The 24,532-nt window shown below is 45.6% G+C and overlaps 1 protein-coding gene across 1 annotated transcript in view; it reads left to right on the top strand.

Moving 5' to 3' along the window:
- Positions 1-24,532, top strand: part of PAPPA (pappalysin 1) — a 221,475-nt gene that overhangs the window by 40,405 nt on the left and 156,538 nt on the right. Inside the window, exons 3-4 of the mRNA XM_059657843.1 lie at positions 15,361-15,506; positions 20,129-20,422. Of these exons, the coding sequence (XP_059513826.1) occupies positions 15,361-15,506; positions 20,129-20,422 (440 nt within the window). The remainder of the gene's footprint in view (positions 1-15,360; positions 15,507-20,128; positions 20,423-24,532) is intronic.

Here is a 24,532-nt window from a genome sequence, read left to right as displayed (position 1 = left end):
TCTGTGAGGATTAAATAAATAAATAAATAAAAAGAGGTGGGGGAGAGCAAAGAGATCGAGGCAGGAAGGTGTGGGGAGGGACTGCAGATAGGTAGATACCATGATTTGTTCTTCAGGTAGTAGAGCCTGGAGAACCTTACTGTTACAGGATGCAGGAAGAATTGAGGGGAGATAGATTCTAGGCCTGGCTCGGCAGCTCCTTAGCTATGCAATCTTGGGCAGGTCTCTTAATCTCCCCGTGCCTCCGTTTTCACCTCTGTCAAAAGGGAATAATAACAATATCTGACCGCCTGGATGGCACAATTGCCTTGAGGGTCACATAAAATAATATCCCACAAAGAGTTCTGGGAAGTTAACCAGCGTACAGATGAAAAAGGCCCTGGTTATTTTTTCAGCAACTTTTTTTTCATTCTTTTCCAGAAATCATGTAAGAGAAATGGCTTGGAATTTTATAATCAGAATATCAGAGTTTATTTAACATGACTAATATTCATTAAAGCAATAACAGGAGTCAGGCTTGGTGGAGGGGAAAAAGGATGCATGCTGGAGACTGATCAGGGTTTGAATCTTGCTCCCACTCTCGATCCACAGCCTGACCTCAGCCCATTTCTCAGGGAGAGTCGCTGGCTTGTCATCTCTAAAAGTGGGTGAGAGTGGCTCTCCTGGGACATGTCAGGAAACTTAAATGCAGTCCTTTGTGTGAAGCGTCTGGTGCAGCATCTGGCGCATAGTAGGTGCTGGCGCAAGCTTCCTCCCTTCTGGATTGCACACATGGATCTCTCGTCAGCATTGTTTTTTTTGGAGATGCTGTCCAGCAGCTTCATAAAACACGCCTAAATGGAACCACTACACACACTGAGGGCATGTGCCCAGATTATTTTCATTCTTAAAATACTATTTGTTTTTTGTTTTTAGGACTGTCCACAGAACGGACGTTTTAAAATAAAGACCACAAAAGTTATATCGATCTCATTAGGCTTGCACACTAGTTTATCTTGAAACCGACCCAAATGTCTAACTATGTTAGGGGATGCATTTCTGCATGGACTAATCCCAGGCACTGTTGGGGGATTGGTTAGAATGGGTTGACATTCCAATTTGGTTGAAGTTCCTAGATTTTCCAGCCATCTCCAGCCCCCATACCTGCCTGGTCCAAACACACAGGCCCAGGCCACTGATGCACATGGTCTTGTTTCCTCTGGTTCCGTCTGGGCTCCCTTCGGGCTTGTCTTCTGAACAAAGTGCACCTTTGCTCACAGGTCCCATCTGTGACCCTGGTGTGCCTGTGACCTTGGTCTTTGAGAGCAGAATAGAGGGGTGAATGGAAAGCAGCAGAAGAACTGCACGTGGCCCCTAAATTGAGGTTAATAAGGAGCTCAGCACAGTGACCAGTGAGAAGCTTCGGGACCGGTCATCTAGCAAATCCATAAGACTACTGGCTTCAGAGACAGAGCATATTTGAACCAGCTCCCTTAACATTCCTATGACATTGAACAAGTCTCTTCCTTTATCGAAGACTCAGTAGCCTCCTGTAAAAATTGGGATGATAGTAACACATGTGAAGGTTTAGAGCAGTGGTTCTCAACCTGTGGGTCGCGACCCCTTTGGGGGTTGAACGACCCTTTCACAGGGGTCGCCTAAGACCATCGGAAAACACATATATAATTACATATTTTTTGTGATTCATCATTATGCTTTAATTATGTTCAATTTGTAACAATGAAATTGGGGGTCACCACAACATGAGGAACTGTATTAAAGGGTTGCTGCATTAGGAAGGTTGAGAACCACTGGTTTAGAGGATTCAGTGAAATAATATACAGTCCTTAGCAAACTCTCAAAATAGCAGTTCTGGTTAGTTTGGGGATTTTCCATCTCCAGGAAATCTTCTGACCTCTTACATACATGTCTCTTCATCTCCAGCCCCCCTTGATCCTGAGCCCCTCACCAGAGCCTTGGGACTGGCAAGGAACTTGGAGACGACCTGGTCACTCTTTACCACCAAGGGCCCCTTTTATTCTGGGTCCTCGCAAATTCCATTTTTTGAAAGCGTTTCTTTATCCCGGAAGCTCTGCACATATTAAAGGCTAATGTATCTATTTTCTCAAGAGATAAGCAGCACACCACACAAGTTAATGCCTTTCCAACAAAAGGCAAACGCTTGGCTGGGATCTGAGGAAAGGGCTGGCTGAGTAATTCACGCTTGTCCTAGGGAAGGGGGGGCCCTAGGGGTGGGGAGATGCCCTAACCCCCTCAGGCCCACACTGAGCAGGGAAGGGGTGGAGTGAGCCATCTCCTGGCCGGGGCTCTTGCTGCTGCACACTCTGTCTCTCAGTTACTGATGCAAGTTGGAATCCTTTTTTGGGAACTCGCCAGGGAGGCCCCCCAACTTGCGGGGATCTGAGGTGGCTCCCCTTTCACCCCTTTCCTCGATGTGTGTGTCCACGTCTGGCTCCCGGATGTATGGGAGCACTGGGTGCCCCTTTGAGGGCCCCGGCGGGAGGCGGTGGGGTTTTTCCATCTGGGTCGGGCATAGTCAGCACTCTCATTTTCCTCTCTACATCCACTGGTGACACTGACCACTCATGACAGCCTCGGTGCTCAGTCACATGCCCTCCCAGGTTGGGAACAAAGCAGAGGGGGTGTGAGGGGGGATTGAGAGGACAGACAGCAGGACCTTTTATGTGCATGAACCACATGTCCCTACATGGATCACAGCTCAGCTTATCTTCAAAACTCATCATTGGCTTATTGTCCACCTCCTGAGAGAATCCCCACACCCCCACACTCACTTTCTGAAAACATAAAACTAGTGTTTGCACAGCAGGGGGTGTTGCTTACAGGTTTGTTGGCGCAAGTCAAACAGCTTCTATTTCCCCATTGTTTGGCGGGGCCTTTTCTGTCTTTCTCCTTCCCTCTCTGCTTCTCTTATGTTTTGCCCTGTTCTAGAGATTGTTTGGGTGGTCTGGTGGTGAAGGGTGGAGGTGAGGGCACTGTTGCCTCCATTTCAAGCTTCTGATGTTTGTGATCGCAGCCTTTCCTGGGTTCAGTCAGCCAGCCTCAGCTCTTAACCTTGAGCTTGACTTCTGATTACTGACCTATTTTTATGGCCACAGAGGACAAGGGTGACTATGACTCCAAAAAGAATGAAGCATCTCAGAATCATACAGAGGGTGGAAGAGAGACACAAGTGAGAGCTCTTTTCCTGAGAATTCGTGCTACCAACAAAAAACCCAGTCTGCCTGTGGCTTGGCAATACCTTAGGAAGGAAGTGACTAGATATTGCCAGTAACTTCCTAGCCATCAGGGAGTATCTTAGTTCTTTTACTCCCAATTCTTCATCTGTAAAATGGGTAGATTTGGGTAGAATATTTCCCAGATCTCTTCCTGTACAGACATTTTAGAATCAGACACTGTCATCCTGGTTCCAGGCTTGTGGGGGAGCTTAATATTGAAAAGATACCAATAATGCCAGGCACTGACACTGGGGACATCCAGGGAGGTAAGAGATGGTCTTGCCTCCCAGGGATGCCGGGGTCCAACCCCAGCAGGTCCAGGGGGTCCCCAAAGGTGTGGACGGAGTCGGCGAAGAAGGAATGACACGGAGACAGCGTTCAGTTGATCAGCAGCCTAGCCAGGACCTCTAGCCAGGATCTCTAGCCAAGTTCTGGTCTGGATCTCCAGAGAGGTTCTGCTTAGGATCTCCAGCCAGGTTCTGTAGCCATGTTCCCTCGCTAGGTTCTCCAGCCAGGTTCGGTCACCAGGTTCTAGTCAGGCTCTCCTGCCAATCTCCGCAGTCAGGTTCAGTCCAGGATCCCCTGCCATGCTCTCTCGCCAGGCTCCGCCTCCAGGCTCCGAGGCCAGTCCCTGTCCAGGATCCTCCGGCATGCTCTCGCCAGGGAAGTTCTTCTGTCCCTAGAGAACGTTCTGTGTAGGTTCTGTGCCTAGGCTCTGTTTCTCTTGGTCCTGTCTTCCAAGCCCTGTGTCTTGCTGTCTTGTTACATCTGTATTTATACCAGTTCATTTTAATCCTGTCAATCTCTATTACAAAGGTTAGGGCGTTTCTTATCTCCATTCCAGGGAGTAAAGATTATGTAGCTTAAGCATGATTGTTTGTAGTTAAATTGATTAACTACCCGCCTGGCACTTAGTTAAGGAGTTTCATCCCCTCCCTAACTTCAGGGAAAAATCCCTACCTGGGGAAACAACCTTTCTCGGAGAGGTGACCTTGGTTAAAACACAGCGCCAAGAACACATTAAGAACCGTATGCCATATATGCCAGGTCCCTTGAAACAGCAAGGATGGACCGGCTCCCGGCACAGGGATTTTCCAGCCCCTATATCTTAATGGAGTGTAATATGTTCAGAATAGCAATGAAGGAACAAATATGCTCTGTGACAAGTTAAAAAAAAATCCTATTCCTTTGACTCAAGTGCCAGCGGTGGCCTAATGATGGTACCCCACCTCAGGCAGTCTGTGTACCCGCTCCTTTACTTACTCGCGGCCCTCAGGCCCTGAATTTGCCATCCTTGTTCCAAAAATCAGTTCGAATTTAATTCTCCTTTCGACAGCCTGACCTATAGTGTCATGCTTTTCCCAGCATCGTTTCCCCATACTCGAGCTCTGACTGTCACAAGACCCCATGAGACCTATCTCTTTTCTAACCCCGGGAGAAACCCAAATTTAGGGAAGTTCCTAGACTTGTTCGAGGTCATCCAGAGAGGTCTACATTTACTGTAAGGACTATGTAGTTCTAACTTTAGATCATTCTGTAATTTGCCTAAGGCTAGGTGATTGGTATGGGGCCACGGTGCAGACTGAAAATCTAGAGGTTGCCATATTGATGATGATGTTGTAATTCTTGCTCTATTCTTCCCAAACATAATATTGTTCAGTCACTCTTCACATCTGTTTCATGGTTTTCATGGCTAACAAGTAGAGCCAAACTACACAATCTACCTAGAACATTGCGGCTGCCACTGCTTATGAAAGAGAGGTGATTTGTCTTAATTTAATTGTGCTCCAAGTGCAAGACAAACCACAGGGCTGTCGGTGAGCTGTGTGTATTCTGCTCACTGTGGTCAGTGTATGGTTTATCAACTGTGGTTTTGATCCTCCAAGAGGCAAGTGAGGTGGTCAGAAGAGGCAGTTGGGGGCCCTGGAACTGTTGTGCAAGCAATAATTTGACGTGAGATCATCACATGGCTGTTCTGGTACTTTCAATACACCACCCCACTTCAGTTGTTGCTTCTTCTTACTTATCAGGGTATTCTTATTGCTTAATGGTTTCCTTGAAAATAAGTAAATTCTCAGAACCTGAGGCTGTAAAACAAAGATTATGGTATCCCATGCAGAGATCTTAGGAAGTGGCGGATCACTTCACTCTGCGTGTATGTACACCTACTATGTGCAGGTACAGTGCTAGGAGCTGGAGTACAACAACGAACATTTCACAAGATAGGTGTGATTCTACCCTCATGGAATTCGCTGTAGGTAGGTCAGTAGCTCATTGGATCCATGCTTTATGGAGAGGTTCAAGGTGCTGAGGAAACACAGCAAATGGGTACTTGACTTGTTTGGGGTCAAAGTCACTTCCAGTCTGAGTCATGTTCACCAAGGGGTGTCACCAAGCTTGCCAGGAACCAGGTGTTCTGACGCTCTGCCTTCTGCTCCAGCCTCTCCAGAAGCCACTTCCAAAAAGGCAAATGAGAAAAATAGGAGCTGAATAGTTCCTAGTGAAAGGTATTAATTTTAAATGAGTGTCCTTTATTCCAAGATAATTTTATTCTTTTCTTTGGAGGGCCACTCCAGTATCCTTTATTTTATTCTACAAGAGACATTATACATGCTGGTGTGTGTGTGTGTGGGGGGGGGGGGAAATCATCTTCAAATGCTTTATTTATTTGTCAAAGTTAAAAATCGCTACTTCCACCTCAATTTCTAAAAATGATCTAGAGGTCTAAGAGTCAGCACCTTCCTCTCCTCCCAACCGAATCCTCAAGATTCTGATCCCACCCAAGTCCTGGGCTTGGCGTGATCGTGCCCCGCAGTGAGCCACAGACAGCGATGTTCCCAAGAGTTGACCTTCCATTTGACTCAGCAGAGGGCACAACCCCAAGAGACAATACTCCTAAAAGGCCAGCAGGGGGGCAGGAGAGCATTGATGTATAGAATCTGAGACCGGTAAGGCAAAGTGTCCAGTGGACCGAGTCAGAACCCAGACCCTCATTACGTCCCTCCCACCCTCACTCAGCATTGAATTGTCCCCCATGCGTAAATACTGTCCTACTTCTACTTCGATGTTCTCAGGGTATCTCCACAAGCCACTGCCAATTCCTACTTCTCCATTTCTTCTCTCCTCCAGTCCACCTTCCATGTTCCCCAGAAAGGAAAGAAAGCTCTTTGGGAAACATGAACCAGGTCGTTTTTATCTTTATAACATCTTCCAGGATCTGCTTAGAGCTTTCTGGACACTCCATCCTCCATAACCTGCTGTACAAGAATCTTCCCGATGTGGCCCTTGCTGGCACCTACGGCCTCATCTTAGGTGCTGGGGTCCAACCCCAGCAGGTCCAGGGGTTCCCAAAGGCGTAGACGGAGCGGCGAAGAAGGAAGGCCACGGAGACAGTGTTCAGTTGATCAGCAGCCTAGCCAGGATCTCTAGCCAAGTTCTGGTTAGGATCTCCAACGAAGTTCTGGTTAGGATCTCCAGCCAGGTTCTGTGTCCATGTTCTCTTGCTAGGTTCTCCAGGTTCTCCAGCCAGGTTCTGTAGCCATGTTCCCTCGCTAGGTTCTCCAGCCAGGTTCTGTACAGGTTCTTCAGCCAGGTTCAGTCACCAGGTTCTAGTCAGGTTCTCTTGGCAATTTCTATAGTCAGGTTCAGTCCAGGATCTTTTGCCATGTTCTCTCCAGCGAAGTTCTTCTGTCTCTAGGTTCAGTGTAGGTTCTGTCTTCTAAGTTCTGTCTTCTAAGTTCTGTCTTCTAAATTCTGTCTCTTTCTGTCTTGTTACAACTGTATTTATACCAGTTGATTCAATCCTATCAATCTCTATTACAAAGGTTAGGGCGTTTCTTATCTCCATTCCAGGGAGTAAAGATTATGTAGCTTAAGCATGATTGTTCATAGTTAAAGTGATTAATTACCCGCCTTGAACTTAGTTGAGGGGTTTTATTCCCTCCCCAACTTCAGGGGAAAATCCCTACCTGGGGAAACAACCTTTCTCAGAGAGGAGACCTTGGTTAAAACACATAGTGCCAAGAAAGTGAGCAAACATTTTAAGAACAGTATGCCATATATGCCAGGTCCTTTGAAACAGCAAGGATGGACTGGCTCCCGGCACTTAGGGAGTTGCTCCCATGTCCCCAACTTTGCAGCCACCTCAGAGGACTTGCAGAGCCTAACTCTCCTCACACTCTTGCATGCCTCTTAGCTTCTGGAGCTTCAGCCCTTTTCCTGGTCCCCCACACTCGGTCGGACCTCCAATCAGTATTTATTTTCCATGTGAAAACCTCACTGGTATCTTACCCACCTTCAGGGAGGAGTCATTGCTCTGTGCTTCCATCATGTTCAGCACCCCTTCTACTGTAGCATACAGAAGATAAGAGACTCACAGTAAAGGATATGGCCCGTCATAGCCAACAAACAGGAGTCACATCCCATCTCTGACATCTGTGAGTGGGAGCAGGGACTTTGGAAAAATGGTGTCACCTCACTGAGCCCTGGTTATTCCTTTATAAACTGGGAATATCCACACCTAATACATAGAGCTCTTATAATGCTTCAAATAAATAATGTAAAAAAAGTACTTTAGCAGTTCCAGGGTGTAGTCAACTCCCCAAATGGTAGTTTTTATTAGTATTATCACATTATGTTGTGATCATCTGATTTGTCTCGCTTCGTTCATAAAACTGCTAACTCTGCGATGTGGAATTTGTTTGTATGCCCAGTTTCTACCTTAAAGCATGGTATTTGGTACCATCTCAGTAAATTCTGGTGAAGGAAAGAGGAAAAGACTAAATGAATGATATGCAGGGAGGAAGGGAGCTGGTAGGAAGGAGGAAAGGAAGGCTCACAGGAAAGGAGGGAGGGCAGGAGGGAAGAGGAGAGTAATGAAACCATGAGTAATTCAATAAATAAATATAAGAATAATCATTTTTTCAATTGCTCTTTTTTAAATTTAATATATTTTTATTGATTTCAGAGAGGAGGGGAGAGGAAGAGAGAGATAGAAACATCAATGATGAGAGAGAATCATTGATTGGCTTCCTCCTGTACACCCCGTACTAGGGATTGAGCCCACAACCCGGGCATGTGCCTTGACCAGGAATCGAACCATGACCTACCTCCTGGTTCATAGGTCGACACTGAACCACTGAGCAACACTGGCTGTGCTTTCAATTGATCTTGGATTGGTGCTGTTACATTTTTTTTAGACTATGTGTCAAGCTTCTACAAAAAAGCTATTATTTTGGAAACCAATCATTCAGAATTCCTAGAATTTAATAAACTCTCCACGCATTCCCCCCACCCCCCTTTGCCTCTCCTTACAGACAAGAGAGGCATATTTAAGCATTTCTGACAATGAAAGTAAGCAGGAGAATAAAGTCCAAATCATTAGGGCCCTTGGGATAAAAGTACAAAATCCAGGTTTTAGAACTGGTCACCGCTTGGAGAAAGCTTGTAATTTGGAATGAGGGATATGGATGCAATAAACATTCTGAGGTTTATCTTGCTTTAATGACTTGTCTCAAGTGGCTTTGATCTTTACGTTTGATAATCGCTTTCAAATGGCCTAGTGTGTTCTGAAAGTGGAGGAGTGGGTCACGGACTTGAGATCCTCCCTGGAAATGATAGGCTGCATCAGGATTTGGAAATAGGCAATGTTCACAAGACTCGTTCTGTTGGCTGTAGAAACAGGGCACCTGCCTGCTAGGAAGATAAACACATCGGTCCAGTGATAGGAACCAGGGTTCACTGAGGAAAGGACACCACAGGCCTTGGGGGCGAAGGCCTGTTCTCTCTAGCTCCTTGAGTGAGCTAAAAAGAGAACTGGGCATCATGGGGCCTCTCCATGGGGTAGGCACCCTTCTAGGTACTTTCGTATGTATTGCTTCCTTGAGTTTTTATATTCCCCTCTCTAGGTTGCATGTTAGCATCACCATTTTATAGATGAGAAAATTATGGTTCAAGAGAGTTGAGTACCTTCTCTAAGGCCACACTGTCCCTTAAGTAGGAGAGGAAGCATTTGAACCCTTGTCCGTCTCTCTCTTTTAAGGTGTGGCTTTATCTCTAGCAATCTGCTGCTTTTTCCTTTAACCTGAAAGAACTGTCCCCAGCCTTCAGCTTGGAAGTCTCCAACTCTCAGCCAACTGAGGGCATCCGCACATGGCCGGCACCATTCCTGTAACCCACCTGCACTGATCAAGTGCCCAGGGGACAGCCCCGTGGCATGGCACTTCTCAAAGGTCTCCTTGGAGGCTCTCTCTTCTGCAGCAGGGATGTCAGTTTGCTTTTAGTGGGAATAGAACCTGAGATGGGTCCGTCTTGACCTGGGCTCCCTGTGAGCCATACCACTGACCAACCATCTTTAAAATGGGAGAGCCCGTGTATTATGTTTCCAGACTTGGAAAAACTCGAGTTTTCTGTGATTCATTTGAGGGATTTGTTGTTGTTCTGCATTCTGAATGTAGTTCCCTTTTGCTTCTCTTTCAGCCAAACAGGTCCTGACAGCTCTCTCATTGAGATTATTACTGAGTTGTACCATCTCAGCCAGTGCATTTAGGAAATATGTTGTTGGCACTCACCAGTGAATGAGATGCATAAAGAAAATATTCTAATGACAGTTGAGTTGAGAGAGCTTTGATCTCCCTCCAGAACTGCTCTCATGGCTTTGAAATGCGGCTCTGGCAGAGGGGTACAGTCTGGGTGCCTTGGCACTGTGGGCTGGGCCCCTTGAAACCGACATTCCAGGGGACCTGCAACCTTCCCAGTGAGGTTCAGGTGCACAGCTGTGTGGGAAGAAAGGAGGCACCTCTCTTGAGAGGCTCAGGGGGAGGATCCAAGTTAGGAGGGACTTTCCAGTTTAGCTCAACATTTCCTAAACTGTCTTGGTTATGCTATTATTTGGGTTTGGGGTAAAGGCAGGGGTGGGGTGGGGGAAGGGATTATGGTCCAATATATTTGGGAACACCTCATACACTATCTGACCGACTCTTCATTTTGCATATTAAAGGCTCTGCAAATTCTTGCAATTAAGAAATATATGTATTTAGCCTTGTTTAACAGAGCATGTCCTAAACCCATTTGACTCGGAAACATTTTTCCTTTAGACCTGCATCTGGTTCATGTGGGTTCAGCCTTCTTCAGACTGGGATTTGAAAAGCACTGAGCTAACTCACGTGCTCACAGAGCAGATGGTGAGCCTGCACTACAGACTGGGCCTCAGAGTGTGGCAGCAACAGGCCCGGAGTTCAGGCAACGCAGGTTCTGCAGGAGGCCGCAGTCCCTCCCATGCCCAACTTCCCAAGCCATGCTCTCCTGCAGGGACCTGTGTCCCCTCCCCCCTCCCCCCCCCCAGGAAAGGATGACTTCACCCATTGGTGCTGCCACCCAGCCTAGCGAATAGAGGCTTGTCCTCAGACCCTTCTGTGACCCTTGGGCAAGTTGGTGCATTTTCCTGAGCCTTGGGCCTCTCCTCCTGTTTTGAGATTATGCAATTTAAGAGAGGTGCTCAATAACTGCCAATCATTGGTAGCACACTCTCTCTGTCTCTTTGGAAGGGAAAGTTTAGGAAACACAGAGGGGATAAAGATTTGGCTCCACCTGCTTGATGCTCACAGCCTGATGGGGAAGACAGGTGCTCACACTGTGAAGATAACACAAAGGAGGTTGATAATAGAATCACCAGAATCCAAAGTGGGGCGGGGGGGGCTCTGAGAAGGGGGGCATCTTTTGCAGCTAGAGATGATGATGATGATTTTGGTGTTGCTAATAATTATCATTGGAATAATAATAACGATGCAATGAAAATAGCCAAGGTTAACTAATGACTGCCTTCTATGGGCCAGGCCCTGTGCGAGGAACTTCCTCTGCTGTGCCTCTAGTCCTTCGGACAACCCTGTTAGGTGGACAGCATTATTCCATGTTACAGGTGTGTGGTCCTTAGTGGGTCCATGGAGCACATCACCTGTACGCTGAACTTAGCGTGGAGGCTTGGGTTTTGGAAAGCTGAGACTCAGGAAAAGAGATTGTGGGGCAGAGGAGGGTAAATGGTGGACATGCTCAGGGAATGGGCATAATTGGGGAAAACCAGAGGTTCTCAGGTGAGGAAATAATGAGAACTTGAGTGGGAAGATGTGGGAGGAAGATAAAGGTTGGATGGTGGGGATGAGACACTGAAAGCTGAGAGTGAGGGAGCCACCCAGAGACCGACTGTCAGTTCAGGTGTTGCCCAGGAGCAGAAAATAGGAGACCAGGACTTGGAGGGGAGTGCCAGCCAGGACTGTGCTGAGCTGCCTTCTTTAATGCTACTGCATCCCTGGGTGTTAACTGAGACTCAGAGAGGTAAAGCAGCCATGGACATAGCTCTGGCCATCTGACTTGAATAGTATTGCCTTATAAATTAACAAACACACAGAGTTTTTGTATTTGGATTGATTTTTTTCTGGGTTAATTTTAAAAAAATTACCAATTTATCTTATACACTCAGGGCCAACCTTCCCACAGTGGCAACATGGAAAGGTATGTGGCCTTGAGCAGGTCCTTGTCCTTTTCTCATCCTCAGTCCCTGTAGACTCTCGTGGTCCTGCTCAATTTGACCTTCTGTGATTTCTCCTCCACCCATTGACTGAAAGGAATACACAGTATCTTAAAGAGATGGGAGGAAGCAGGTAGATAACCCACATGAACTCCTGTCCCCAAGATTTTTCCCTGATGCTTTTTGGGGACACCCAGCAAGGCTCTGAATTGGTGGGAGGACCTTAGCAAGTAGAGGAAGACTTTCAGCCCCAGAGCTCTTTTCCTTTGGGTGTGTCCTTCCAAAAGAGATGGAGAGAAGAGAGGCTAGTGAGGCTAGGAGCCAGGATGGCTACTGTAGGTTCTTTCTCTTTTGGGAAACAGAGGCTTCTCAAAGTATGAAAAAAAGAAAACCCACAGACAAGCAAGGGAATAACTCCAACATCCCACATCTCTGCCTTGGGCCAGAATGAATGCCACCCTCTAAAAAGATTGCTTCTGCAATTACAACTGAATAAACAACCAATTAAAATGTCTCCCCTGGCCCTACCTTCTATCCCCCCTCTCTCTCTGAAGCTTTCTCAGCCTAGAGCCATGGGGCGAAGAGGTGACTTTCTCTAATAACATTTGTGTTCTCTGCCAGAGAGAACACTTGATGGAAGTGGACAAATCAATTATAAAATAATAAATAATGTGGAAAGGGCTGAGCCAAGAAAACCTCAGCTTCTCTGTGTTTTCATTCTCCTCCCACACACTGTTTCCCTCTCCACCGTGGCCCGCAGTACCCTTGGAAGTGAGGGCGAGGCTGTGGGAAGTGTTGGCCACATCTAGAGTTGCCCTTGGCCTTGTCATTCTGTGATCTCCAACCCCCTGTTACTTCATCTATAAGATGGGGGTAAATAATGGGAATAGCTAAACACTTACTTCTACATGCCAGGTATTCTAAGCCCTTTACACTTTCTTTTTAATGTCCCAAATCCTCTGAACAACTCTATGAGATAGGTACTATTATTGTTTTTGTGTTTTGTGAATAAAGGAACTGGTGTGCAGGGAGTCAAATAAATTGCTCAGTTAAGATAATTGACCCAAATGTCAAGTGGAAGAGCTGGATTCATAGCCAGGGCTCTGGCTTGGGATGGAGCCATCTTGCCCACTCTGTGGCATCACGTGTGCACAGAGATGGAACAGCATGTGGAGCTGGCATACAGCAAGTGCTTAATAAGTGTTGGTTTTCCTTCTTTGATCACAGAACAGCCTGGTTTGAACTCCTTATGAGGTATCCAGGCCAAGAAGCTGAGGATGGGACCTTGGGAGGAAAGGGGCACAATAGCAAAGCTTTGCGTCAATATCTGAACTTGTGTGGTTGTCTTTGAAATTGGTCACCTCAACCATGTTCAGGCCCACGTAGATGCAACCTCTGCTGGCCCTGCCTGTGTCTACAATTCAAGTTAACCAGTTATTTGAAAAGCTGTAAAGATTATGGTTACATGAGTTTTTGGTTTTATGAACTCTTGATGATGTGGGTAGACAGGAGGGCACTCGAGGTCTCGACATCTCTTATTCCCATCGGAGTAGAGGTGTAAGGTCATGACCCACAGAAATGCTCTGTGAAGCATCCAGTGTATTGATATGGAAACGGGGGTCTCATAGCAAGGAAGTGCCGAAACAGACTGTGACCTAAATATTTTGGCTGTTTTCTTTCCCAGTGTGAATTCAAATCCAACCATATGTACTGAGTGCTTCTCAGGTGTCAAGTCCTGTGCTGAGGACTCAGTAAACAGAGATGAGTAAGGTGCATCCCCTGCCCTCCAGGGAGCCACAAAGAGTGGCAGATATAGACAGGGGTAGTGATTATTTGGAATGGTGTTAGAGTACCTACAAATAGGAGGTGGATGAGTAAGTACAAAGATGGTAAAGAAGGTGGGGGTGATGTGGAAATCAGGGAGGTCTTCCTGGAGGAGAGGTCCCAGAATGGACTTTGGATTTGTTCATCAGAGTCCCTGTTAGAGGGAATGGCATGAGTAAAGGCACTGGGGCTGATGCTTCATGGTGGGTGATGCCAGTGCACAGTGGGGGATTCAAGAGAGGGGACGGAGAGAGATGAGGCCAGAAGTGGAGACGGGTTCTTGCAGGCCATGCTGGGAGCTTGGACTTTACTCTCATATTGAAAGGCCCTTCCATGACAAGGGAACCATCATTATGTGCTCTACATGCCAGGCCCTGTGCCAACCCCCTAGGAGAGACAACATTGTGAAAAAGGAAAACACTTTTAACTGACCGTGTGACCTTAGCAAGATATGAAGGCTCTTTAAGCCTCTATCTTGTCCTCTGGAAAACGGGGATAATGCTGCCCACCTCGGTATAAATAAGTCGATGAAAGGAGATAATCCATGTAAAATCAGGCCAACAAACATCAAATATCATTATTCCTGGACTTTATCTCGCCTACTACATCAAGCTGCCTGCCTGCTTGCTTATTTATGTTTTTATTCATTTATTTATCAATGAATCACTGGATTCATTTCCAGCCTTCCTCAAGAAGTGATTATCAGCTGCTCACGAGATCCCTAAAATACGTGACGACAAATATAACATAGGAGCTGGAAGAGGCACTGTGAGCAGAGAGCAGGATGCCTCTCTCTGTTCTGGGATGAGTGTGAATAACGTTCCTGTGGCTGATCCCCTGCTTTAGCCTTTCTGTCTGGATGGGAGAGTCTTCCTCTGCAAGGGAAGACATCTTAATACTGAGCACTTAGGATGTGCCAGTTTCTCTCCAAAGACCATTTCTTTCTCTCTCCAACATGTGTTTGTCCCAAGTATTAAAGAGTTGACTGTTGTGCTATGGGGAATTAAGGAGAGTTAATTCACTTTCCAGATATGTCAGGCTAAGCAGCGACCTCAAATACAATATCCTTCTGTAGTCTATTGTACAGACAAAGACATAGAGGCTTGCAGAATGCAGAATCGTGTGATACAGGAGACAGCATGATGCCCCAGTCAAAGGAGTATGGTTTTCCAAGCTAGACAGAATTGACCCTGAAACCCAGTTCTGCAGCTTTCGGACAACCTGTTTAATCACATTGGGCCACATGTTCCTTATCTTGAAAACCAAGTAACAGTGCCTCCTGGCAAGGTTGGTTTAGAGATGCAAAGAAGGCTTCCTAGCACAGCTCCGTATACACCAAATGAATGGTCCAAGGTCCATAGTGAATGAGGAAAGAGAAAGAAGCCAAGACTAGAAAATATGTTAGCTCTTCCATGGTCTGTGTTTTTGATCTGTACATACTCACATTGTGTGGCCCTGTCACTAGTCAGTATAGCTGAGTCCTTAGGGACACAGATGTGGACCTTAGATAAATTTCAATTCTGAACTGAACTCTGCTATTTGTAAGCTGAGCAACCTTATCAAGCCTTACACGCTTAGGGATATAATTTTGTTATCTATATAATGGGGCCATCTCAGTTACCTTACAATATGTATTGAAAGAAGTCAATGAGGTGATGTCTATAAAGTGCTTAGCAAAGTGCCTGACACATAGTTGCTCTACTGAATGAGCAGTACCTGTTATGCGAAGAGTCACGTTTTTGAATGGTGATGACAGCCAAGGTTCTTTTTCTATTACAGAGCGTACTTGGATGTTAATGAACTGAAGAACATTCTTAGACTGGATGGAACTACACACCTCAATATCTTCTTTGCAAACTCCTCGGAGGAGGAATTGGCAGGAGTAGCCACTTGGCCATGGGACAAGGAGGCCCTAATGCCCTTAGGTGAGAATTAGAAACGTCTCTAGGAGGGAGTTGGATTAGCACAGGAATACATTTACTAGTGGTGATGGCGATCCTGGTGGTGGTGGTGGTATGGGAATGGTGAACAATTTACTTTTCACTTTTTAAATTTACAAAACTCTTGAGCATTCCTTATCTCTTGTCAACCACTAAGAAATGCTCTGAAGAAAATAATACAACAGTATTCACCCTGTTTACCAGTGAGGAAACTGAGATTTAGAGAGGGAGTGGGGGCTTATCCAAGGTCACACACGTCAGTGGCAGAGCTATGTTTTGAATTCAGATTTATTAACTCCATTCATCGATTGCTTTCAGTGTCCCTTGCCTCTCTGCCTCTTCGTTCATGCAAATATCTCCTCAGCCTTGTAACCACATTGTGCTGGCACAGCCAAACATGGGTTGGCTTGAAAGCCACCAGAGAGGCAAGAGAAAGCGAGTTTGTAAGAACTCCTTGTTCCTTCATGTTCCACCCACCAACACCAGGAACTCTTCTTACATTCAAATTATGCATGTCCATAAACAAGATATATGTTTATGCATATCAATACCAAAGTCAGAAATGACAATGGTTTCTGAACCACGCACTGTGAGCAAACATTGGAGTTATTCGATTCTGTAAAAATTTTTTCCAGTTCACAGATATACACAGACGTGCATTTTTAACTTGTGCATATTTGAAATCATAGCATAAATGCAATTTTGTGTTCTTTTTTTTCACAGAGTGTTATGCTATCTACATTTTTCCATGTTGCAGCAATCTTTGTAATTACTTCCCATCCCACTTTTTCTCATTTAACATCACACACATCTTTCTGGGTTATTTCCATCTCTCTAAAGACGCCATTTGTAATGGCCACATGACATTCCATTGAATGAGGGCACTGCAGTGTCTTTAACCATTTCCCTTTGGTGGAATGTTCCCATTATTTCCACCAGTGAGTAGTGATGACTCAGTGAGTGTCTTCATCAGAAAATGCCCAGTCTCAGCAGAGTGACTGTGCTGGATGTTTCCTCAGGCTGCCTGGTCTCCCAGGGGTAGACCCACAGTCCAGTAGCTGCATCTATGCTATCTTGGAGATGAAGGACCCTGTAACTTCAAATAATGACGTTGTGCTGAATTAAACTCTAGACTTAGTTTGCTCTAGACAGCTCTCATTTTCCAGTTGTTTTTAAGAGAATGAAACCACTGTGTGTGTGTGTGTGTGTGTGTGTGTGTGTGTGTGTGATGATGATGATGATGATGTAAATAGAAATAGATAAAAAATAAATATTAGTGATTCTCAACTGGGGAGGGGTGGATTTTGTTTCCTAGGAGACACTTGGCAATGTCTAGAGATATTTTTGGTTGTTAAAATGGGGGGATGCTACGCCAGTAGCATCTAGTGTGTAGAGGCCAGTGATGCTGCTAACTCTCCTGCAAAAGCCACAGAAAGGAATTATCTAGTCCCAAATGCAATAGTGTTGAGAAACCCTGAAGTTGGTGATGGGTAGACGGACAGGTGGATTCACAGACAGACAGAGAGGTATTGGGCAGAAGAGAGATTGGAACTTCGGCAAACTTGGGCACAATCAGCTTATACCACATGCTTCGTATGATGTCTGGGAATCGTGCTGGTCCAGAGCCAAAATCCATAGTTGTTCTCAGCAGGGAACAGATTCAGTAGTATGGCCTTAGGCAGGTCTCTTGCTTTTCCCAGATCTGTTTCTTCAGATTTTAAATGAACAGGTTAGGCTAGATGGTGGCCTCCAAGGACCCTTCTCAGTGCTGAAATTTTGTGCTATTGGAAAAGCAACAAACAAGGCCATGAGCAGTCTTAAAAGGGTTGAACAGCAGACTTCTAAAGTTAGAGAAAAGTACTTCTGATATTCCACGAATTTCAGAGACTGGCTCAGGACCAGGAGTACAGAAGGCTATAAATCCATAGCATGTTATAGTATTTCAGGATGATGTCAGGCTCCAGCTATTTCACCTTTTAAGAGAAGCAATGAAACAGGACTCGGGCCCTGTGCTATCGCTCTGTGCAAAGGGGTGCGCTGGCGGGAATGAGGTAGAATAAGCAGAGCCCACCTGGACAGTAAGTCTGCAATCCTATCCTTATCCTTGAAAAATACCTGTGGGGTCCTCTTCCCATTACCTCAGTGTCGAAGTTCCTGGAGAGACGGAGTCATTGACACTATTGTGGCTGTTTCTTTTAGAACTCCCCAGAGAGTCAAGGTCACTTTCCCAAGATCATACAGCCAATATGAAGCAAATGGAGGATTGCAACCCATGTCAGGCTAACTCCAGCTGTCCTTCAGGCTGCCACCTCCCTGTTTTGAGAGAGATTGATCATAAGCAAGTTCTCTGAAGTAGCCCCAATCAAACCCCATTTATTAGAAATTATACACACACACACACACACACACACACACACACTCCTGCTAGTTACACCATGATCCCTAGAAAAAGTCTTGGGTGGGAAGGGGATTATGTTTTATATTGTGATCGACATAAAATAGACATAAAATAATTGAGAGAGATTTCCTGTCTCAGTTTCTCTTCCTCCCTGCCTTTGCCTGTCCCTTCTCACATACACACATGCACACCCCCCCATCACCACAGTCCTCTCATACATCTCTATCTTTGGGTTTGAAGAAGGCCCTGAGCAGTTCAGAATTAATAGACCCCACCAGCCCCATGACTGAGCGAGCTCGCCCTCCTGGCAGTTGAATCTGAGATAAATCTCCTGCTCGCCAGCACCAGGCCTGCCAGGACAGATCAAGGCTCTGCCCTCTCACCGTTCTTGCATAAGATGATGCTCTGCACTTAAAGTTACTACTTAGAGGAAGCTCAGATCTGAATTTTAACCTTCCCTTAGACACACTCAGATAAAGTTTACATATCTTTCTGCTAGCCTGCATGGGTTTCTCCAGTGCCTGAAATGAACATAGAAGGATGCTGCCCGTTGATTCTATGAGACCTTTCATTTGTCTCGCCAAGCAAAGCAATGCTGTCTTCTAAGACACATGGTGTGCACTATTATTCCTCAAACTAGACCAGTGATGGCGAACCTTTTGAGCTCGGCATGTCAGCACTTTGAAAAACCCTAACTTAACTCTGGTGCCGTATCACATATAGAAATTTTTTTGATATTTGCAACCATAGTAAAACAAAGACATATTTTTGATATTTATTTTATATATTTATTTTATATATTTAAATGCCATTTAACAAAGAAAAATCAACCAAAAGAATGAGTTCGTGTGTCACCTCTGACACGCATGTCATAGGTTCGCCATCACTGAAATAGATAGACTATGCAGGTCAGTCACCTGGGGCTCTTGTTCAAATTCAGATTCTGAAGCTGTAAGTTTGGGAGGGGTCTGAGATTGTGCATTTTTAATCACCTTTTAGGTGAACCACACTTTGAGTAACAAGTAGTTAGACCAGTGATGGCGAACCTTTTGAGCTCGGCATGTCAGCATTTTAAAAAACCCTAACTTAACTCTGGTGCCGTGTCACATATAGAAATTTTTTGATACTTGCAACCATATTAAAACAAAGACTTATATTTTTGATATTTATTTTATATATTTAAATGCCATTTAACAAAGAAAAATCAACCAAAAGAATGAGTTCGCGTGTCACCTCTGACACGCATGTCATAGGTTCGCCATCACTGAGTTAGACAGTGAGTAAGGGACTCATTGTTACTAGCTGCTTACGTGTGATTAGACTTGGCAAAACTTCTTTTGTGGGGTCAGCATTCAGCAAATATTAACACACATTTAAGGAGATGCCATATTTTGGTTCCTGAGTTAGGCTTCCACTGTAGAACTCAGATAAAGAGCCCTCACTTTGGAGTCCAGGGATCATGGTTCAGATGTCAGCTCCACACTGACTAGCTCCTGACCATGGGTCAGTCGCTTCACGTCTCTGGGAATCAGTGCCTATCTCATCTGGCTGGGAATGACTGTGATTAGACACAAGAAACACTCAGCAGCTGGCCTAGGGAGACATCATGATGCTCAAGAAATATTGGCTTTATGGTCACTGTTATAATGACAAGTGCAACACAGCGCTCGCCTTCACGAACGTTCACTCACAGAGATGAGAGAGAAAAAGGATTGGGACTCAGAGATGTCGTTGACTTGCTCAAGGCCACAGAGTTAGTGCAGGCAGAATGAGCCCTGAAACCAAGGGGTCTCACCTTGAGGGCTTCATTTAAGCAGACGCTCGTAGAATACTTACCAACCCGGGTGTGACTTACTTCCTAAGGGAGAAGTTGCAGCAGAAATATTTACCAGCCCAGAAATCAGAGGCCTTGAATTTGAATCATGCAGGCTCTTTTAAGTAGTTGGAGATCACTGTGGGTAAGTTGCCTCACTTCTGTAGGCATTGGTGTTTCCATCTGGAAAATGAAGGGATTGCAAAAATGACTTTTGAGACTCCTTTCTACTAAATCAGTGATTCATATTACAAGTCACAACAGCGCCCAGGGCAGTAGGAGGCATAGGGTGGAAAAGCCTGTGGGTACTTTGGGCAGCACCCCATTGATTGGGGGATTCCTAAATCAGGAAGCAAAGTGTCCAGCTTGCCTCATGCTCTGGTTTTCCCCTTGCAGGTGGCATCGTCCTGAACCCATCTGTCTATGGCATTCCTGGGCACACCCACACCATGATCCACGAGATCGGGCACAGCCTGGGCCTCTATCACATCTTTCGAGGCATCTCAGAAATACAGTCTTGCAGTGACCCCTGCATGGAGACCGAGCCCTCCTTTGAGACCGGAGACCTCTGCAGTGACACCAATCCAGCCCCAAAATACAAGTTCTGTGGTGACCCAGGGCCAGGAAACGACACCTGTGGCTTTCACAGCTTCTTCGACACTCCTTACAACAACTTCATGAGCTATGCAGGTAGGGCCCCACTCTGGGCAGGATGCCTGGGGCTGGGCAGCAGATAGGGGCTCCAGTCCTGACTCAGCGTATCTTTGAGCAAGCTGCTTACCGCTGCTAATACATCTTCCTGACAATTCCTCATCCCAGGCCATCCGCATAATACTCCTTCCAGTGAGCATTTCTACTGCAACTTCTTCCTTAGAAAGTATTTCACTCCCGGGTTTATAAGTATTATATGTGCTTCTACTTAAATGAAACCCTCAAGGTCAGACCCCTTGATTTCAGTGCTCAGTCTGCCTTCACTAACTCTATGACCTTGAGAACCGCAAGTGTCCATGGGTGATGCTGCATCTGAAAGCCCCTCAGGAAGACACACGTTGGAAAGCCCGCGGGCTGGTACTCAGGACACCTGAGTAAAGGCCTGGCTCTGCCACTCACTCACCTGGTGCCTTTCAGCCCATCCCATCTCCTCTCTTTTCTCCAGAAAATGGGTTCTTCAGACTCTGTCTCTAAGGTCCCTCTTTGTTTTTCAACTGTATTTTTCTCAGCTTGTGGTTTTTAAACATTTAAAAAAAAAAAAAAACACCATAAAACTCTCACACCCTCCTTTACTATTTTATTACCAAAAAAAGGAATGCTTTTAGTTTTGTAATCACATAATGATTGCATGAGATCGATACGTCCTTTTTCTAAGCACACATGTCCTATCAAAACCCTTTAGTAACAGTATTACGGATTTATCCCTTGGGTTCTAGGATGCCCGCACTTCCTTTTAGCACCTGTGAAGACCACCTCTAGCCCTTGTAACATCTTTAGCAAATTAGAACAAGGCATCCTTTCCTCAGAGTATAACAGCCCTCACTGCTGGCCCCTTTAAGCAACAGCCCTATGTAAGGCAAGAGCTACAAAATTACACAAATTCTATTATAATATTCAACTTAGGGCCTCTTTTCCCACTAGAACAAGGGAATTCTGTGAAGGCACAGATTGTCTCTAATGCATCACTGTATTCCTAGCACCCAGAACAGGGCCTGCGTGCTTAATAAATGCTTGTTAGGAAGAAAGGGAAGGAGGGAGCCATGGACACAAGGAAGTGAATAAATCCTCTTATAATAGGCCTATAAAATTGATGCTTATCAATAACAGTATTTCTACTTATAGAAAAGGTTATTGTCCATACAGGACTTTAGAGTAGATGCCATCTTATTTCATTCTCACCAAAAATCTAAGGGGTAGGAACTATTCACATTTTACAGATGACAGTTCTGGGATGCACTGAAGTTATGTGCCCTAGGTCATACATCTGACTGCAAGCACTTCTTCCCTTCTACAATGGTGCCACTCTTCACCAGAGACCCAGATGATGAGAGAGAGGGAAACTGAGAAACCTGGGTGGTTTTCCACCCTGCTCCACAGAGAGGCGTCAGGGACTGCCCTGGGTGGGGCTCTAGGCCTCTATTTCCACTTGAACCAGGGAAGACCTCCAAGTGTGTTTCATTTCTGTTGGCGTTATGCTTTGGATTGCATGTAGAACGATGACTTTGCTATTAACACGCAATGAGTTAGATGATCCCCAGGGGTCTTCCTATTTTCCCATTTGGGCTGATGACCTCTGGGGGTCTCAGATTCATGCAGTCCAAACCTGAGGTCTCGCTAAGACAGCGGTTCTCAACCTGTGGGTCGCGACCCCTTTGGTGGTCGAACGACCCTTTCACAGGGGTTGCCTAAGACCATCCTGCATATCAGATATTTACATTACGATTCATAACAGTAGCAACATTACAGTTATGAAGTAGCAACAAAAATAACTTTATGGTTGGGTCAGAACATGAGGAACTGTATTTAAAGGACCAGAAGGTTGAGAACCACTGCTCTAAGAGATAGTCCCCACCTGGGCACCATAAAGAGTCTTTAGATTTCATTCTCTGAAAAGACCAGAGTGCTGGGTATTTCCTCAAAAGCAGATTCCTACTGGGTTCCACTCCCAGCCCAGTGGACATCCCACATCCAGTGCCCTGTCCCCTCACACAGCCCTGCTTACGGTCCATTTCTGCGGCACCTTTCCTCGGCCAGCACAACGCACATGGAAAATAAACAATAACATGAGTTTGGAAGTTTGCCGGCCTCTTAGGAGCCTAGGAGCTGCCACTAGCTATCAGACCCCCATAAACTAAATCTCTTTTTGTTCCCCTTTGTACAGATCTAAAGGGTGATTGATTTACTGTTGTTTTTCTAAAGGAACCCCTCAGCTCAGTGACCCATTAACAGCAGAACTAATTCACTGAGCTACGATAACAAACTTACACCCGCAAAAGCATATTCAAGGCAACCACGAGCTTTGAAATGTTTGTTTTCCTTAGGATCTCTGATAGATGAGGTGACAAAAGCAGCTGGATGAAGTTCAAAATACAGAGCAGGATCGGGTTCTCAGGGCCTGGAGAGCAGGAGAGCGGTGCTGAGGGCCCTTGCAGTCCAGGCGAGAGGGTGGAGCCCCTTGGGGTCAACTTCTTGGAGTCCTGCCTTCCCGGTGCTTCTTCCTCAGGCCTGGTCACTAGCAGGGTGAAGAGTCTAGGGCAGCGCCATCTGCAGAACGTTCTGCAGAGAAGGACGTGTTCCGTGTCTGTGCTGCCCAGGATGCTAGCCGTTAGTGAGACCGAGGAACTGAATTCTCAGTCTTAAGTAATTGTGGTTCATTTCAGTTGACATAACCATGCCAGGCTACCGTATTGATCGGCACAGGTCTTCACTGATGATTGAGTGTCTATGACAGGCCAGACACTGTGTGAAACACTTCATAGGTTTCTCTCACAGAACTTTCCAAATGACCCGATGAGGTCAGGGCTGTTATTATTGCACCCATTTTACAGATGCAGAGAGTGTGGTTTAGGGAGCGTCGGTAGCTGGCCTGGAGTCACACAGCAAAACCAAGACAAGCTTTTCTCACTGGAAGGTTAGCAATCAGTAATTATCTGGCTGTTTCTGATACTAGATGAGGCTGAGAGGGTCCCAGTTGCTCAGATCAAGCTGGCACCAGGCAGGTGACAGGGAGAACCTAGTTGAGCAAAAGGAGAGTAAGGTCATATTGCCCTGGGCAGATAGGAGGGTGGTAACCAGTCTTCTCCAACCTATGGGAGCTGCTGTCTTGTCCCCATATTCCTCCATGTCAGGGCCCTTAATGTGCCATATGCTTTGCCCAGCCGCCCATATCTAAAGAATATATCCTGAGGAAATAAATCAGTTGCTGTGTTTAAAGATTTAATCAGAAGAATGGTCTTAGCAAGGTTCATTCTCCGAATATTAATTAGGCATTTACTATCTGCCAGGTGTGGAAGAAAAATGCTTATATGTGTGAAAAATGAGAAACAGCGTACAAGTCCGAAGGGAATGGATTGCTAAAATAAATCACAAGGCATCTGCAGGATGCACACTATGCGGCCACTAGGAGAGTGGCGGGCGGAGTGGTTCAGAGGGTGAAGTTCGGGGCATGGGGCCGGACTAGAATCCTCCATGCACCAGCCTTTGAGCCAAGCAAGTTACTTCTCCTCTCTGAGCCTCGGTTGATTCATGGAGACCATGGAGAATAGTCACACCTTGAGTGATAGGTGTCGTCATATAGGTGACGGGCTTCGTATCATAGCTAGTGCTCAGTCCATGACAATTAGTGGGTCATTTATGAGTTATTTAATGTGAAAACAGTCACACAGTCACAGAGTCTTAGGTATAGAGTAAGGTGTGTGTGTGCATGTGTGTATATGTTTGTGCTGAGAAATTTACATATTCATATCCATACACACATACATATACCTGTATACTAAATATTAATTCTGTTATCTCTAGGTAATGAGTTTAGGGTGACATTTATTTCTTTGTAACTCTTTTTTTACCATATGACAAATGTTCTGCAGCGAATATCTGTAACTTTCATATTCCTTTATTATTATTACTGTCATTATCATTATTGTTAAAACAACACACAGGGAGGGACTTTTACAAAAGGCAACTCAGTTATCCATGCACTAGACCTGGGTCAGCTTGCTAAATGCCTTCCTCAGCATTAGGGGGAAGGTGCCCTTATTATTCCCTATTATCCAGTGGGTGAAAATGAGGCTGGCAGGGATCAGCATTTGC

The sequence above is a fragment of the Myotis daubentonii genome, chromosome 11, assembly GCF_963259705.1.
Source record: "Myotis daubentonii chromosome 11, mMyoDau2.1, whole genome shotgun sequence".
Lineage (NCBI taxonomy): Eukaryota > Metazoa > Chordata > Mammalia > Chiroptera > Vespertilionidae > Myotis > Myotis daubentonii.
This window is presented reverse-complemented; position numbering and strand designations above follow the sequence as displayed.